This window comes from Mchenga conophoros, linkage group LG19 (genome assembly GCF_057382185.1).
Source record: "Mchenga conophoros isolate Kocher_MC1m ecotype Shallow Benthic linkage group LG19, M_conophoros_male_GT1.1, whole genome shotgun sequence".
Lineage (NCBI taxonomy): Eukaryota > Metazoa > Chordata > Actinopteri > Cichliformes > Cichlidae > Mchenga > Mchenga conophoros.
The window spans coordinates 11,501,733-11,518,875 of NC_140544.1; the positions used below are offsets into that span (position 1 = coordinate 11,501,733).

General features: G+C 44.3%; 1 protein-coding gene across 4 annotated transcripts in view; it reads right to left on the reverse strand.

Moving 5' to 3' along the window:
- col12a1a (collagen, type XII, alpha 1a) overlaps positions 1-17,143 on the reverse strand; it is a 53,350-nt gene that overhangs the window by 32,314 nt on the left and 3,893 nt on the right. For all 4 annotated transcript variants that reach the window (XM_085257821.1, XM_085257823.1, XM_085257820.1 and 1 more), the window contains exons 2-14: positions 16,276-16,381; positions 12,769-12,888; positions 12,542-12,685; positions 12,026-12,079; positions 10,677-10,940; positions 10,423-10,587; positions 10,022-10,195; positions 9,628-9,918; positions 8,925-9,527; positions 8,185-8,463; positions 7,829-8,104; positions 7,466-7,738; positions 2,934-3,203 (exon numbers count right to left, since the gene is read on the reverse strand). In XM_085257821.1, the coding sequence (XP_085113947.1) occupies positions 2,934-3,203; positions 7,466-7,738; positions 7,829-8,104; positions 8,185-8,463; positions 8,925-9,527; positions 9,628-9,918; positions 10,022-10,195; positions 10,423-10,587; positions 10,677-10,940; positions 12,026-12,079; positions 12,542-12,685; positions 12,769-12,888; positions 16,276-16,345 (2,983 nt within the window). In that variant the 5' untranslated portion in view covers positions 16,346-16,381. The remainder of the gene's footprint in view (positions 1-2,933; positions 3,204-7,465; positions 7,739-7,828; positions 8,105-8,184; positions 8,464-8,924; positions 9,528-9,627; positions 9,919-10,021; positions 10,196-10,422; positions 10,588-10,676; positions 10,941-12,025; positions 12,080-12,541; positions 12,686-12,768; positions 12,889-16,275; positions 16,382-17,143) is intronic.

The window sequence follows — 17,143 nt, forward strand, 5'->3', positions numbered from 1 at the left end:
CTGCTGCCAGAACGGCTAAAGCGGCTTTTCTCTCTAAAATTATTACCACTAATGGTGATAATCCACGAATTCTATTTAAAATTTTTAACTCTGTGGTGAACCCCCGTCCCTCTATGCCACTGCTGTCTTCCCCGGGTCTTTGTGGAAAATTCTCAAACTATTTTTTAGATAAAGTTTTATCCCTTAGATCTACTCTTCCTCTGGTGACTGATTGTATGTCTACTCCTGATTGTTCGGCCACTTTTTATCAATTTGAACCCGTTTCTCTCTCCACTCTGAAGCGTCTAATTGATAAATTGAACAATACTAACTGTGTACATGATGCTCTCCCATCCCGTATTGTTAAGGATTGTTTCAGTGTAATTGGACCTTGTTTATTGTCCATATTGAACTTCTCCTTGCTTTCTGGCTATGTACCTTCAGCTCTCAAGCATGCCATAATCCAACCTGTTCTAAAAAAAAGGAACCTTGAGCTTAGTGATTTTGCCAATTTTAGGCCAATTTCTAAGCTTCCCTTTCTGGCTAAAATACTTGAGAAGGTGGTTCTGCTCCAACTGCAGACCTACCTTGATGAGAATAATATAAATGATAAATTTCAATCGGCCTTCAAACAACATCACAGCACAGAATCAGCATTGCTTCGTGTTTTCAATGATCTCCTACTAATGGCTGACAACGGACGCCCCTCAGTCTTAGTGCTTTTGGATCTATCATCGGCATTTGACATGGTTGACCATAATATCTTATTAGCGAGACTTGAGCACACTGTAGGCATCAAGGGCGCTGCCCTGGATTGGTTTAAATCCTATCTCTCCAATCGGCTCTCTACGGTACATCTGGCTACATCCTCTTCCTCGGCTGTGGTGTCCCCCAGGGATCTGTGCTGGGCCCTACCCTTTTCTCATTATACTTGCTTCCTTTAAGTGCCATCTTTGAGAAATACCATATTGCTTATCACTATTATGCAGATGATATCCAGCTCTATTTTGAGCTAAACGACGATCTTGCTCTGTCTCTGAATAGCCTCCGAGAATGCATGTCTGAGGCCAATAAGTGGTTGTTGTCGAATTCTCTTATCCTTAATGAGAAGAAAACCGAGATTATGATTTTTGGTAGTAATGCCCTTCGTGCCAAACTCCGGGATGCCTTTGGTTTTCTTAGTTGTTCTCTCTCTGATACTGTCAGGAATCTGGGTGTCTTATTTGACAGCTCCTTTTCACTTGACAAACAAGTGTCTGCTGTTGTCAGATCTAGTTTTTACCAGCTTCGTCTTATCTCTAAGGCTAGGCGCTATATCCCGCATAAAGATCTCGAAAAGCTCATCCACGCCTTTGTAACGTCGAGGCTAGACTATTGTAATTCACTTTATTGTGGTCTCCACTCTTCCCTTTTACAGAGATTACAGACAGTTCAGAATGCTGCAGCTCGCATTCTAACTAAAACCAGCAAGTTTGCCCACATTACTCCTGTCCTTGCCGATCTGCACTGGTTGCCTGTCAAATATCGTATTCAATTTAAAATTTTGTTGTTTACTTTTAAAATTACTAACAACACTGCACCCAGCTACCTTAAGGACCTTTTAAACCCTTATGCTCCTGCTAGGGCTTTAAGGTCATCGTCACAGTTACTGCTGGCTCAGCCCAGATCTCGACTTAAGACTAGAGGTGATCGATCGTTTGCTCTTGTTGCACCTGTGCTGTGGAACAATCTCCCAATTGGCATCCGGGCATCTGATTCTATTCATTCTTTTAAATCACAGCTTAAAACATATCTTTTTAAACTTGCCTTCTCCACCTTTTAATTGCTGGTTTGTTTGTTTGTTTGTTTGGTTGCTGTGACCTATTGACCTCTTGTATTAATTCCCTCCTATCTTTCTATTGGTGTCTTTTATTATGGTGGTACAGCTTTTATCTTGCTATTACCCATGTGCTGTAGTCATTCTTATTGGTAGCTTTTATCTATGAACATAACTCGTTATTTTTATTTATCCGTTATCAATGTTTGAACCTTTTGTTGTTTTATGTAAAGCACTTTGGTATGCCCAAGGCTTTTAAATGTGCTCTATAAATAAAGATTGTTGTTGTTGTTGTTGAATTGTCAGAGGATTTGAAATGGGCTGAGGAAAATATTCAGAGCCCTCTGCATCGGTGGGAGCACGTTTATTAATGGAAAAGGGAAGCACATCCAAGTTAGCTGCGTGTCGCTTCGGCCCAGGGAGGTTCTAGATAGGATGGTTGTATTTGGTGGGTATGCCCCCTCTCCTGCTTGCCAGAATCAATAAACAATAATAGTGTTTGGAAATCTTTTTCCTTGAAATCTTTTTTACTAACTCTTGAACTAAAATCCTCCCAACTGGTGCAAGTTTCTGCACAATATGCATGAGTGAGGCCTATCTGCTCTGGATCGCCCATGAAAATTCGTGCAGGTGTCCTGGACATGACATCACCTCTGCACACATATATAACATACATGCACAGCCTCGAAGACGTGCGTGTGAAGTCTCCAGATTCGTTACTGCTCAGGCGAATGGCATCAGCTATGACGTTATCTCTGAGCTCAACAGAATGAACTGAGCAGTAAGCGCTGATGACAGCTCCCTTTTTCTACAGCTTACAAAATACCACTTTCAACACTATTTTTTCCTGGACCACTTTTAAGCCTGCGTCACTGACCCAGAAAGCTCAGTGATGATGCTCCTGGACCGTATTTGGAGTTTAACAGATGCAAGAAGCCCTAAGGCTTTGTTTGTGTTTTAGGTGGGGGGAAATATCTGAAGGTCCCTTTGTGTCTTCTGTGGTTTTATGGCTGTACGGTGACATCACACATACTTAGCTTCACACTTTCTAGGCATGACCGAGATGAAGTCTTCAGACTTCACACAGAAAGCCTATGAAGAAAGCGAAACAGACCAAGAAAAAAGAAGAGTAACTTACCATCTGTGGTTTCTTCTCCAACCAATGCCTGGCCCGTTCCATGGCCGTAGACGGCAAACACAGACACCTCGTAGCGTGTCTCTGGGGTGAGACCCTGCAAAACTGTGGTGGTGCTGCTTCCTGGTATTACTGCTTCCCCAGACTCCGTAGTGAACAGAGACTTGTACGTGACCCTGTACTGACGAACGTTACCCGGGGCCGCGGTCCAAGACACGGCAAAACTGGTGTCTGTGACGTCACTGGTCACCAAGTCTCTGGGTGAGCCGAGCTCTGGGGGATGGATTCAAAGGCAGAAGTAGATCAGACATAGAAGTTTGTTTTGAGTTGGTTCAGTACTTTATATTTGGGCTGAGATGCTGTTAGTACTGCTAATGCAGACATATAAAGATCTGACGAAAGGGACGGAATGAACAATGGCGGTGATAAACCACCAGACATCACTCATCTGTCTCCACCTTAACCCCTGAGGATGTGTTTGAGCACCCACAGTTTTCTCCCTTCATAATAAGAGACGGTTGGAAAAACTTCTGCAGAACTAATCACATATCCTCAGCACCTCTCCTGACAGCTCTTTAATTTTCCATTGAAGCAGAGGAAACCCGATCCAGAAATGTGCGCTCGCTACAATTGCAGATGCTGTGCTCGCCGTTTTTCTCCTTCACTCTCTTTTCCTAGGAGACTGTCATGAGAGGAGAAAGCTGCAGAAAAGGCAGGGAAGGGAACTTTGCGGTGGCGTCTCGCAACGCACGGCCAGCGCACGCCTGGCTGAGAGGGACGCTCGTGTTGAGACGGCTCTTCAATCTGGCCGCCATATAGAGGAGCTGGATATCTCACAGGAGGATGAGGATGAGCTGCCACGCACAGCCTCCCACACAACCTCCGGGATCCTGATCCTCATTCAAACACCTAACCCACTGCGGGCGAGCAGAGCAGAGCTGACCAGCTGGGTGGTCCCACTCAAACCTCATCTATCAAACCTCACCAAATGAGATTTAATAAAAGCAAAAATGCAGTTGAAAAGAATGTAATGGAACAGAAAAGTCCTATAAATGAAATGCATGATGATTTCAGGCCCTGCGACTTATCCAGTCTGGCTGAATTGGAAAGCGAACGGAAGTAACGGCACCGGGCGTGCCTGCCAAGCAGAAATCTGCACCTTGAGAGCAAAGAGAGGAGGCACTTGTCAAGCGCAACGGCCACGGCCACAAATTAATGAAGAGTTCCAGATTTATGGATACCATGAAAACAGCGTGGACCGCTCATAAATACCCAGATTGTTCCATCAAAAGAATTATCTTTGCCAAGCAGATGAACTTGACTGACTTTACCGGCTGTGCGTGAACCAACGGTGGAAAAAAAAAAAAAAAAAAAAAAATCACAACATAATGGTTTCTGCAGACAGCGGCTCACTTTTCATCAGCACTTGCAGACAAGCTATAGAGAAGGGGAAACACATGCTCCAGTCCAAGCAAAACCTCTACAGCAATGCAAAAAAGCAAGTTTCACTTCTTTTCTGCACAGTTTGTAGTTCAGTGCTTGGTTACAAAACACATGTTTAGATCTTGTTGCATTGTTTACAGTGCCACCTATCAAAATAGAACAATTATAGCCGCCTCTATATAACACCCCACCCGCCTCCTGAGCATCCTACCCATCAAGGCGAGGAACTCTCAAATTAAGATCTGGAACGAGGGTGGCTCACAAAATAACAGTAAGGCCTCACCCATGTCTAGAAAACCGCATATGACACAACCGAAGCTCATCTGAGAGATTTCCTGCAGGGCATGTGCCGACATAACCTTCACATCTGCAGCCAACGACGTCTAAAGCTCGAAAATATAAATGACTGCAGACGGCACTTGAAAGAAATCAGTCGTGCCAGCAGGCAAGAGAAATTCAGAGGAAACTCGACTAACCTGCCAGCACTGTCCTAATCGTTTTACGCAGCTACATAGACTCAGGTGGGTCACTGTATATATTACCTGACTAGACTGAGCACGCTTGCTTTCTCTGCAAACTCCTTCAAAATCACATCGGGAAATACATTGTGCCATCTCAGCACTGGCAGCCAGGTTCAAGCTTCCTTCGCTTTATTGCTCTTGGTCAGCTAAGACGTACACGTGGGCCACGAAGATCAAGCCTTCAGTGTCTGTCAGCCAGGGTTGCCTGTCCCTAGTCTTTTTACCTCAAAGGACCTTTTACAGTGGTGGAAAAAAATATGTGGCATGCCAAAGAGTCTGGCACTGCACAAAATTCATTAAAGGGATAGGTTAGAGGAAACCGAGCCAAAGTGCTACAACCTCACCTGGTGCCGAGCTTTTGTGCAAGTCAAAGCTCGAAAGTCCTTCATGGCATAAACACATCAGAGGTGTCATGCAGGTAGTTAAGCATTTGATAAATGAGGGGTTGAACGTTTGACCTCTTAGGGAAGAAACAGCCCTTTATCCCACCAGGTCACCCTGAGGCATTGTGGTTCACATTTTCAAGTACCCTGTTTTCCCTCTGCCTTTCTCTCTGCCCCTGCCTGTCCTTTGCCCCACCCTGGAGGAAGATGAACAGACGGCTCTCCCTGAGACGAGACAGACAGCTCACCCAGCTTTCAGGGTCCTCTTAGGTAACATCTTCCACATGCCGACTAACACTCCCACTCCTTAAGTAAATAGTTAGTGTATAATATCCACATTTAACACATTGATGTAAGCATTCTGTGTCACACCTTCTCTCTGCTCCCACTCGTTTCAGGATGATTTAATTCTGCTCTGCTCAAGGCTTCTGTATTGTCTACCATCCTCTGTTGGCCGTGAGAGAGGCCTTTGTGCGAGCCACTTTCTTCCAGTTCTTGCCTACATGGACTTCACAGAGTGGGTCACTCAAAAAGAGTGGCACACAATGAGATCAGTGTTTAGGCATGCTGATATCATGACAGCTTAATAAAAAATGCCTAAACAGAGTGCTTTGTCATGGAGCTTTTTCCTGTGGGGGTGTGGGGCTGACTGCACAGATTTGACCTGTGGAGACGGCTTTAATCCAGACTGGGCTCTCCGGTCAGTGTGGGAACAGCAAGAAATAAAGACGAGACCACTTTTCATCCACATTTTTATGGTCACCGAAATTTACACAAAAATGCTTTGTTGAAGTTGTAAATTCAAGACGGAAATTTAGTTAATTTTTTGCACTCGAGTCTTCTTATTCAACCTGCACTGGGAAGCCTATTAAAAGCAGATATATCCAGCACGCAGGACCTCGCCAGTGGTTTCAATGTAACAACATAATTGTAAAGACCAAGAAATGTACTCTTTAATATGTCCAAGGGCTTAAATTGCTTTCAGAGAAGACTCTGATTCAAATGAGGCACAACTTAGATGTGATGAAAAACAGCCACCGTGCCATTTTCGTCTTGGCACTCGACAAGATGAAGAAAACACAGTCCCACTTTTTCTATTACTGCAAAATTCATTCTCTGATCTTTAACTACCCAAAAAGGACTCATAAGTGAAATCGGCCAAGTCTACTTTCTTTTTTGCCCTTTTATTAACAGTTTGGCCAAAACAACAGCAGACTTTATCTCTTCACACATTATTGAGATTCAAATTATTGTCCGTTTAAACCACAATTTGGGCCAGAACAGCTAGCTCCCCAATAAAACTGAATGCACAACTAATAAAATTCCTGATTTTATAAACAGAATTTGCAATCAGTAGCAATTACTGACAGAGAGACAGCCCTGCTGAGCGACTCTAACACAATCATTCGCGTGTCATAGAGATGCAAAGGTCTCAGCAGGCGAGCATATGCCTCTCAAAGTCAGTTCCAAGTCATTCCATAGGTTTACAAGCATTCCACACCCACTCATTTCCATCTTACTGCCTTCATGGGTGGCAAAGTCACCCCGAGCTAGGAGTCCAGCCCGTTCTCACTCCTGAGACGTAATATGCTGATGATTTGTCAAGTCCTGAGGCGTTCCTGAGGAACACGAAAGGTGACCACCCGCGTTCTTATGCTACGCGCCGGGTTACGGATGAAATCCAGTAGAATGACACTCCCGCGGTATTCCAGCCCTAACCTTAACCCTAACCAGCACTTTAATGACGTTTTAAACAGATTTAAGTAAAACGAACATACATGTGTAGATTGATTCCAAACGGTTCTCATGTTTCCTCATTTTTCAGATCTCGTAACATAGAGACGTGTTGGGTGCTCGGAAGCGTAATATATCGATGATTTGTCACGTAGCGTGAAATATTACGCTTTAGGAGTGAGGACGTGTCGGGGAGTCTGTGGTATAAGAACGCTTACACATTCCATATTTTTCACACCAACCTTCCAAACTACTACACAACTTTCACTTTATTGGTGCAGGGACCTTTAGAGGACAGGAAACAAGTTCCCAAATGCGTGTAGTTTCACAATAGGGGGCCTGTTAAGCTGGAAATACTAAGCACATCTACAAAGCATGCTGCAAACACTGGAAATAAACATGATCCGACTGTGCTTCAAAGGCTTTAAAGTACCAATATGGCAGCGTCTCTTACCTTCTAAGGTGGTTCCGGTGCCCAGGAGAGGATCGCCCAAACCAGAAGAATAGCGAGCGCTGACAAACAGCTCATACTCAGTGGCTGGCTGGAGGTTCTTCAGTACAGCCTGGGTGGTGTCTCCTTTGACAGAGATCTCCTTCCTCTCACCTCCCTCAGCAGGTTTGAAGGCAATGCGGTATTGAAGAACATTGCCAGGAGCAGACCTCCACGCCAGTTTCATCGTAGATATTGTTTCATCGAAGACACGCAGGTCACGGGGAGAGCCGCGGACTGAAAACAGATCAAAATGCATCATTTCTCAAAATTCACATTTCTCAAAACTTCAGTTTGACAATAGTGTCAGCAGTTGTCCTCGCTCACCCTCCTTGGTGGTTCCATCCACCTGCATCTCGCTTCCAAGGCCGGATGCGTACTCAGCAGACACAGACACACGGTAGGTAGTGATGGGGAAGAGCTCCTGGAGGACTATGGTGGTCTCTGGGCCAAGGGTCTGAGCCTCCAGTATCTCTCCTGTGCCGCTCAGCGGGACGTAGGACAGGCGGTATCTGATCACTGAACCTGGCGCGGCTTGCCACGACACCTTGAAACTGTTGGTTGTTTCTTCTGTCACTCGTAGATTTCTTACAGCTCCTTGTTCTGAGAAGAAAAACGCAACTCTTAGATGCTCAGTGTTTTTATTTTGATTACATTCTGTTAAATTCAGGTAAATCTCTTACCTTCGAGAGTTGTCTCTTCACCCGTCAAAGGGAAACTGTCTCCTTTATCATACTGAGCAAAGACATTGACTTCATAGGTGGTGAGGGGATAAAGATGGGGAAGGACAGCTGTGTTGGTATCGCCGGGCAAAGCCAGGGAAATGTAGTCTCCGGTGACATCTTCCGCCTTGCGGAAACGTAGCAGGTAAGACAAGACATTGGCAAGAGGAGGTACCCAGGTGGCACGGAAGCTTCGGGAGGTAATTTCAGAAAAGCGCAAATCGCTCGGTGGAAGCAAACCTGAAAATCAAAGAGGTAGTCAGGTAGTTAGAGCCTCACCTGCACGTGACTTTTATAAAGCTACTGTAGTTTAACAAATATGGATTTCAAAAGTTGAGATCTTGAAGCACTGGACGGCACACTGGCTGATTGTCGAGTGTTTTGGGCTGCAGCTCTCGGTATCACTCGAGCTCATTCAAGAGGCACGTCCGTGGTTTTTGTGGTATGTTTATTGGCAACTCTGATGAAATGATTCAATTTTGCCATGTCTGACAGCAATTTACAAAATATGTTTCTCTGTTTAGCTTTTCCATGACTGCTCTGGCTATTTGCCACTACGTCAGCGGCTAAAAATGCAGTCACATTTCAGGGTCTAATATCCTGTGGACCAGTGTGAAGGTGCTAACACATGGAAACCATCAGAAAGAGAAGTAAATCTGAGCTCCAGATCATAGTAAAGGAGTTGATCTTCTTCTACTTACTTCTCTTTTTGATGTTGAGCAGCTCCTGTTCAATCCTCAGACAGATGGACTGAGTCAGCTCCTTAGAGATCCTCTGAAAAGCGTCAAAGTCCTCCACCTCATACACATGGGTGTCAGTCGGTGGATTAGCGATGGCCTCCAGCTCTGATCTCACCGCATCCTTCACGCCAACAGCAAATATTTCCACATCAATATTCCTCAGTTTGGTGGCCGCATCCCTAAAAGAGTCTGACGACTTTCCGTCTGTGATCAGGACCATGACGCGGGGGACGTTCTGTCTCGCTCCACGAGCTGGGACGAAGATCTTCTCCCTGACGTAAGTCATGGCCCTGCCGGTGTTAGTGGAACCGCCGCGGTAGGGGAAGGTGCGCACAGCTCTGACGACAGCGTTAATGTCATGGTGAGTGTTGAGGGCAAACTCGGTGTATGTGTCGCGACTGTACTGGACCAAGCTAATCTGGATTTTGTTTGGTCCGATGTCAAAGGAGTTGACCAGAACCTCCAGGAAGGCACGGACTTTTGCAAAGTTTTGTAATCCGATACTGTACGAGCCATCGACCAGCAGGACTACATCGGCCTGCACATCCACTCCCAGTGAGCACTCTTGAAAAAGACAGGAAACCAAGTCACATGACTGCCTGTGATTCATTCACGAGTACATCAAACTTAAAAGCTGACCACACATGACAGCAAACCACCTCACCTGTTGACACCTTGACAGGCTGCGTCTTCTCCAGTTCAACGATGGGTTCACTGGGAGTCAGACCTTTGAGTGCGTACAGGCTGATTTCATACTCGGTCTCGGGGGAAAGGTCACGGACGTTGACGGATGTCTGTCCAGCCCCAATGTACAGCTCTTGGCGTTTCATGCCGGGCAGCATGGGATTGAGGGTTAGCTTGTAGCCCGTGATATCACCCAGAGACGGGGCCCACGTCACCCTCATTGACTTGGATGAAACTTCTGTGACCTCCAAGTTGGAGGCTGGCTCCACCACTGTGGGAGGCATCAAAGTAAACAAGATGCTGCACATCAGTATACTGTAACAGCATTTTAGATGAATCCTGCATGGGCATGTATTAAATATCACTTGACTCACTCTCCTCTCCGCTGACCAGAATGTTCAGCTGCTCGTCAACACCGGAGCACACTTGTGTTATGATCTCTTTCTGGACCTCCTGGATCATGTCAAAGTTGGGCACATTGTACACGTGTTTGCTGTGAGGCGTGGAGGCTATTTCCCTGAGCTCATCCTCATCTGCTCCTTTGATACCTGCGAAGGAAAAACAGTAACTCATGTGTTAGGACTGTCTGCTTTACAGATGTGATTTAGGGCATTGCTTATGTTAGGCAATACAACAGTTTGACTTTTACTGGGGCAAAACTGCATCTTAAAACGAGCCATCGATGGAAAATCAAATGGTTTCTGAGAACAGGCAGACTTTCACATGGGAAAGCACAAATCAGAAAGGAAAAAAAACACTGAATAATAAACCATACCTAGGACAAATATTTCCACTCCAATGTTCCTAAGTCTTCTAGCATGCGCCTCCACTGGGTCTTGGGATTTTCCATCAGTGATGATCATGGCTACCTTTGGAAAAGCTTTCCTGGATCCAGCTGCCTCAGTGAAAATGTTTCTCACCAGGTACTCTATGGCATCGCCTTTAAAAAGAAGTTCATGTGTATTTTTAAGTCCTCGCTCGCAATCAGGTTAAAAAACGCGATTCAAAGCCTCCTGATAAACATCGTACCTGTCATGGTATTTCCTCCTTTATACGGAAGTGAGTTGATAGCTTGGAGCAGGTCTCCTCTCCTGGTGTAACGAGTGAGGGGGAACTCTGTACGAGTGTCTGAGCTGTACTGAACCACCGCCACACGGGTTTTGTCCTCGCCAATGTCAAAGGCCCCTGCCAGCGAGCCGATAAAGCTCCGGATGTGTTTGAAGTTTTCTCTTCCTACACTCCAAGAGCCGTCCACCAGGAAAACCAAGTCGGCTATCGCACTGACCGAACACTCTGAGGACAGACGGCGGACAGGAAAGACCGTCAATCAGGAGAACAGTCGATGAGAGAATGAATAAACACACTTTAACTGATTCGTATTAGGAATGGATTGGCTTTCAACCTTTGGTGAACGATGGGGTTAAAATCTCAGAAAGCAGAAAACTACATTCTTTACATCTCACGGTGATATTTTAAATCATGGCATTTCTTCTGTCCGTCTGAATAAAATAAAATCTTTGACAGGTAGTTGGACGACTGAGAGATGTGCATTCTTGCATCAAAGGAACTCTGAGCCATTGCCAAAAGTGGGCTGGTGGAGTTATTCCAGCAGACTGAGGCAAAAATGTGCCTTTGTAGACTAAATATTCAGCAGAAGTTCCACTGGTAATATCTACTTTTAAACACTGAGATCCTCAAGCTTTTAAATCACAGATGCAACAGAACATTTAAGTTGAAATGCTAATTGGCAGGGCTTATGTGGATGGACTTTAATCCTCGCTCCCTGCACTCTCATTGACTCTAAATGCGATTCCTCCTGTCTCACATGAAACATTCAGAAAAAGGCATCTTCAGTCAAAATGCTCTGACTTAATGTTTCAGAGGATCTGCACTCATGGTTGCAGTTTCCAATCATCATATGAGGGAAAAGTGAGCACGTCTGCCCATCAGTCACCACGGACAGTTTGAATAAGCTGAGGAAAGTTTGCAATGGCGACGCTTGATCAAAGCTGAACTCGTACCTCAGACCTGCCTCCTGCTCCTTTCCCCTCCAAAATTGTTCTCCTTAAGGGTTGAAGCTGAGAGCTCAAGGGAGCTTTTCTCTTGCAGCTTCAAGCCTTCCTTTACTTTTTTTTTCTTCCTAATTCTAACCAGGCTGCTGGTTAGAATTAAAGGAACCAATGTGCCTTTCCACTCGCTGCCAAAACCCTGTCTGTCTACCCAGTTAGAACCCAGTAAGATGCCTGACCAAATTATTCCATGGGAAAAATATTATGATGACAGTCAAAAAGGAAAAAATACATTTTAAAAGTTCGGAAAGCCCTGCGAAGGGTCGGGTGTGTTTGGATTTTGGCCGACACTGCAGTAAGCATACTCACTGATTGCATCTGCCTGTGGCCTCCTGACTCGTCCGCTGCTGTTACTGGACTGGACTGAAACACAGGAAACACTCGGTGAGTTAGCGCCGCACATTGAAGCCTCACTGTGTACTTTTTCACAGCGGAAAAAGGCAAGAAAATCAACACATCATAAAAGCAGCTCCGTACGCACACAAACGCTGCATTAACTACAAACAGCGAGCAATTCAAGAGTCGGTAAACAGATGTGATTTTTCCCTTTCCTAGATTTTTTATGGCTGGATGGAAATGCTATTACTTGACTTTTACTAGCATATTATATGATTAAATTCTCTCCGTGTTGCCGAGGGAGTAAATGCTTTGTATCAGTGAACATAATTCAGAGGTTTCAATAGCCAGCAAGGAAAAGTGATTTCCTGATGTCCTGAATTCACATCAGGACACAATAAGAACATTATAGAGCGTAAAAACATACACTTACTTTTTAAAAACCTGTTTTCCACTGAAAAATATGTTTATAAAGCATAATCAACTCACTGGTCAGTTGTCCAAAGATGGGGATGCTCTCCTCTGAGCCATAATAGGAGCTTATTGACACAGAGTAGTCCAAGTCAGGGGTCAGGTCAGTGAGCAATGTCATAGTGGCAGATGCATCTAGGGTAAAGTCTCTGGTCGGTTCATCTATGAGGAGCAAAGCAGGAAGTTAGAAAGCTGCTAGGGTTTCAAAGCGTTTGTAGTGTCAGCACACCAACACACGCACTGACCTCCATCCGGCACTTGCACTTGTATTTTGAAGCCCTCTATCGTTGCCGAGGGTCTCATCCACGACATTTCCACTGTATTCTCATTTAGAATGTGAAATTTCAAGTTTGAGGGCGGCTCCACTGCAAATAAGAGACGAAACGCTGTTAAAACACAAGACGCGTGTGACCGTGGGCGTATTTCTGATCAAATGAAATAAAAGGGCATCTTTGATTAAACATTCACATTAATCCCAACGACAAACACTTCGTGGCTGAAGCGGACTTGTTCGTTGTTGGGGCCAAACACACAACACGTCCCTCTGTGAGGGTGACAGGTGAGCAACACGTGACAATGGAAAAGTGTGAGAAGCCATTTTGGAGCAAAATGGCGCTTGTTTGAGTTGCCCAGCCGAGACGGCCCGGCAACTCAAGCACTGGCATACACGTCAGTCTGTGCACGAATCCACGCAAACGCCACTAAAGTGCAGACACTGAGTGAACCATCCAACACATGCTAAGTGCAGTTACAACGCATGCCCCACATATTAAACTGCCTTTATGATGGAGCCGAGCTCAGAGTAACAAACACAACAGTGACTTCATTCTTAAGTTACCGATTATACAATGGAATCAACGATGCCATGTAGCTGTTGGAGTGACAAAATGAACACCATATGTTATATACACAACGTATATAAACATATCTGAGGGACAAAAAAAAATACTTTGTTGTTTATTTGCTTACGACTCTTTACAAAAGCGTGTGGCACACATCCATTGCAAACCTTTCAAAAAGAATACACAATTCGTCACCGGCGACTCTTGTGTACTTTTTCCAGCAGCAGCATAAATGCACAAGAAGGTGTGAGAGAACAAGACTTCCTCAGACAACCAAATGTGCTTTTACAGAGAAAGGTGTACATGTAAAATAAATATGAGAAGACATATACAGTGTGAGAAGACCGCAGGCCTTTACATGGAGCTGACTTGATGACAACATCATGCAGTGTGTACATGAGAAAGTTGTTTGACTCAACAACTTTGACCGGCTGGACATTAGTTTCCATGTACAGAGACAGAGATGACAAACATATTTTAGAATGATATTCTTTCTTACGTCTTTAGGCTGCAGGCAGGCAGAGTGTTAACGTTTGAGTACGTGAGTACCACACATGCATTAAAGTCACATCAGAGTATTTCAGGAACTAGCAGCAAACTTCTGACTGCGCTTCTGTCAACCAGGTTAACCACTGTTAGAGTCGGGTCACGGTATGGGTGTTAGTTCATATTTTGTGAACTCATCTTTCAGTTACTTCTCATGTAATCATGCAGCTCTGAAAGTCTTTTCACTCAGTAAATTAGTGTCAACAACACAATCAAATTAATTGCCGTGAGGTTAATGAGGTTAGCGCAACCAATCTTACGTGGTCCTCTGGTGCGGGTCCTCGTTTGTCCGTGTAGTGGCGGGGACGCGAACATGCATAAGATGCCACGGCATGCGGTACTGGGTGCATGCTTCATAAGAATATCATTGTAAAATATACTATGAGGAGGAAGCCATAGCTTGGGACACACTGAGTGCACAGGCAGATGACAAAGAGGAGCCCACCAAATGTTTAAAAACTGGCATTGGAGGATCACCAACCTGGCATCTCAACTCAAGGAGCCCCGGTGGACCATGTTGCCCCTGATTTCTCCACGAGTACTCATCTCCAACACCAAAACGGTACGGGTGTATAGTGTGTGTTGGTACTTGGGTGTGGATGAGTTGGGGAGGGGTAGTGAGTAGCACAGCGTGGACGATGAGTGGAAAATTCAGCTGCAGGATGCGCCTGCCGCTCCCACGTTTGTTCATGGCGAGCTTGTCTGAGCATCTTGTTTTGATTTGCTACAATTCCTTTCACCGCATGTCTGTCTGCTCTAAAAAAATGTAGCTGAGGAACAAATGTGGTTTTGTCAAAATAATCGCGGGTAGGTTATTTGGACTTTGCGGTTGTGTTTGTTATATGGACGTCTGTCCCATCAGCTCATAATAAAGGACACTTCTGTCTTCCAGGGGCCAGAATCTGGCTCCCGTTGTGTTACCTCAGTCTCCAGCAGTCAGCCAGCCAACCAGCTATCCTGACCTGAGCTGCTGCCAATAGGAGAGACCAAGAAGAGGAGGAAAGAACACTGACTCTCCCAAAGAGGCAGGACAGATGCCAAAGTAATTCCACAGCCTGTGCTGACATTAAACATTACTGCATATTAACTTTCCATATGTCCTGCAACTCAGCATTTTCACAAATGCCCGCAAAGAAGCTCGAGAAAGGCTCTTTGTCTTTGAGCTGTCTGAGGATTAATTGGCTATTCTCCTATTTCATCTTTCCACTCGGTTAGCGGAGATACCCGAGCGCAGACTCCTCTGCCGTGCGAGAGCAGGATTTCATACCCCCTCTCTATGTGTCATTATTTTGGACTGAGATGTTTGAATATTTAATTACATTAAGTCATTTTCTGTCAGAACTACTCCTGCTACAACCGATTCCTAACCGTTGATGATGTTTTACATCATGTCGCATGTGGAGCGAAATCATTTAGTTTCTACTGAAACTGTAACGTAGAAGCGTGAAATCAGTGTTGGGAAGGAAAAAGCCAGACACTCGAGTTTTAATCACTTGCATTTTTCTTGCACAGATCCACTTCTGTCCACTAAATGACTCTACTCCAGTACTGATGCACTTTTCACATTTCTATTTATTATTAAAACTGAAATGACTGTATTCTACTTTATCTTTTGTGCTTTTGCTGTCATGCACAATAATCTAATGTTTTAACAGCTGTTAGAACCACTGCAAAAGAAATTTGCATATGTTTTAGGATCTTTCTGCACCTTTAGTGTAATGATGATAACATTTATGTAAGCCAGATTAATCGGTGCGTAACTACCTGGTTTGGGCCATCTTCCCATTTTTGCTTTGGAAAAAGTGTAAAACGGAAATAGCAAAAACTGTGCTAAAACATTTATAGGGAAACATTAACCACAAAATGCCTTTTGTTACACTTGTAGTCTGTGCCTCGCTGTTTAATACATTCAGTTAGAAACTGGAAATTAAATAAACTTTCGTGTGCACGGTTTCTCACATGTGCCAAATGTGGATGAGAAACTTGCTCGTGCATTATTGGTTTAAAACTCCTAAATTACAGTTTAATTCCAAGTGAGTGGGATCTGGATTTGGAGTTCACATCAAAGCAAACAATGAGTCCTGATAGATACATTGGGAAAATATGCCACTACTGAGGAATAAAAGCATGACAGACATCAAGGAATCAGTCACATAGTCAACATATCATACATATGAAATAAGATTAACTTTATTCAGTCAGTACAAACAGTTCATGTTTGGTTGTGATGAATCGCTCACATTAATTCCAGTAGCTTCAATAAGGAGTGGAGATAAGAGGTAAAAATAGAAAAGGAGGAGATAAAGACTGGACAGAGTTGAATAGTGTGTGTGGGGAGAGTGAGGCCAGATGCTTTGTATTTACCTTGAGCATCTATGGAGGACAACAGGGCCGCCAGGAAGGCAGCCGTGGCCAGAGACAGCCCTATCTTCATGTTTGGCTCTAAAGGGTCAGCAGCGCATCAAAAAGTCTGCAGACAACAACAAAAAAGGACATTTGCACATCTCAGCTCACTTTTACACTGTGGTGTAAAGGCATCAGCTTTACACCTAACGTAGAGCTGCGTCTAAAGCGTGACCTGAGAGCCTTTACAATTAGACAGCGTGCACGCAGTTCTCCCTGGATCGTGTTTCTTTGAATATAAATCTAGATAAATAACTTTAATTAGTCAGTCATCGCTTTCAGTCCCGACACAAAAAAAACTGCTGGATCCACCTAGACTCCTTTACACAACCAACCACACCTTGCTGCCTTCAGTTGACTCCCATGGCCTGAGGGAGCACTTTTCTTACCACTGAATGAAGCTCTGCAGTTATTCAGTAATAAGAGAATGAAAGAAATATCCAACACATGCAATTCAGTTTTGATTTTCCAGTGCATAAACTGGAAAATGGATGTGTTTCTGGTTGTTTGCTGACTTTGGCAGCTTGCTGTGCGGATCATTACATCCAGCATAGACTCGCTGGTTCTCGTTCACATAACACCTACGGGGATGAAGACTGGATGATTAATTTTAAATCATGCTTTTTATTTGTTTTTGTTTCTAATGTCTCTGTAAAGCACTTTGAATCACCTTGTTGTTGAATTGTGCTATACAAATAAACTTGCCTTGCCTTGGAGGACCTCATAGTATCACTAAGTCTGTGATATCACGGGCTACTCTGTGATGATTCATTTTCATGTATATGAAAATATATTACTCCTCTATCCTTCCCTAAATCTTCACTATGAT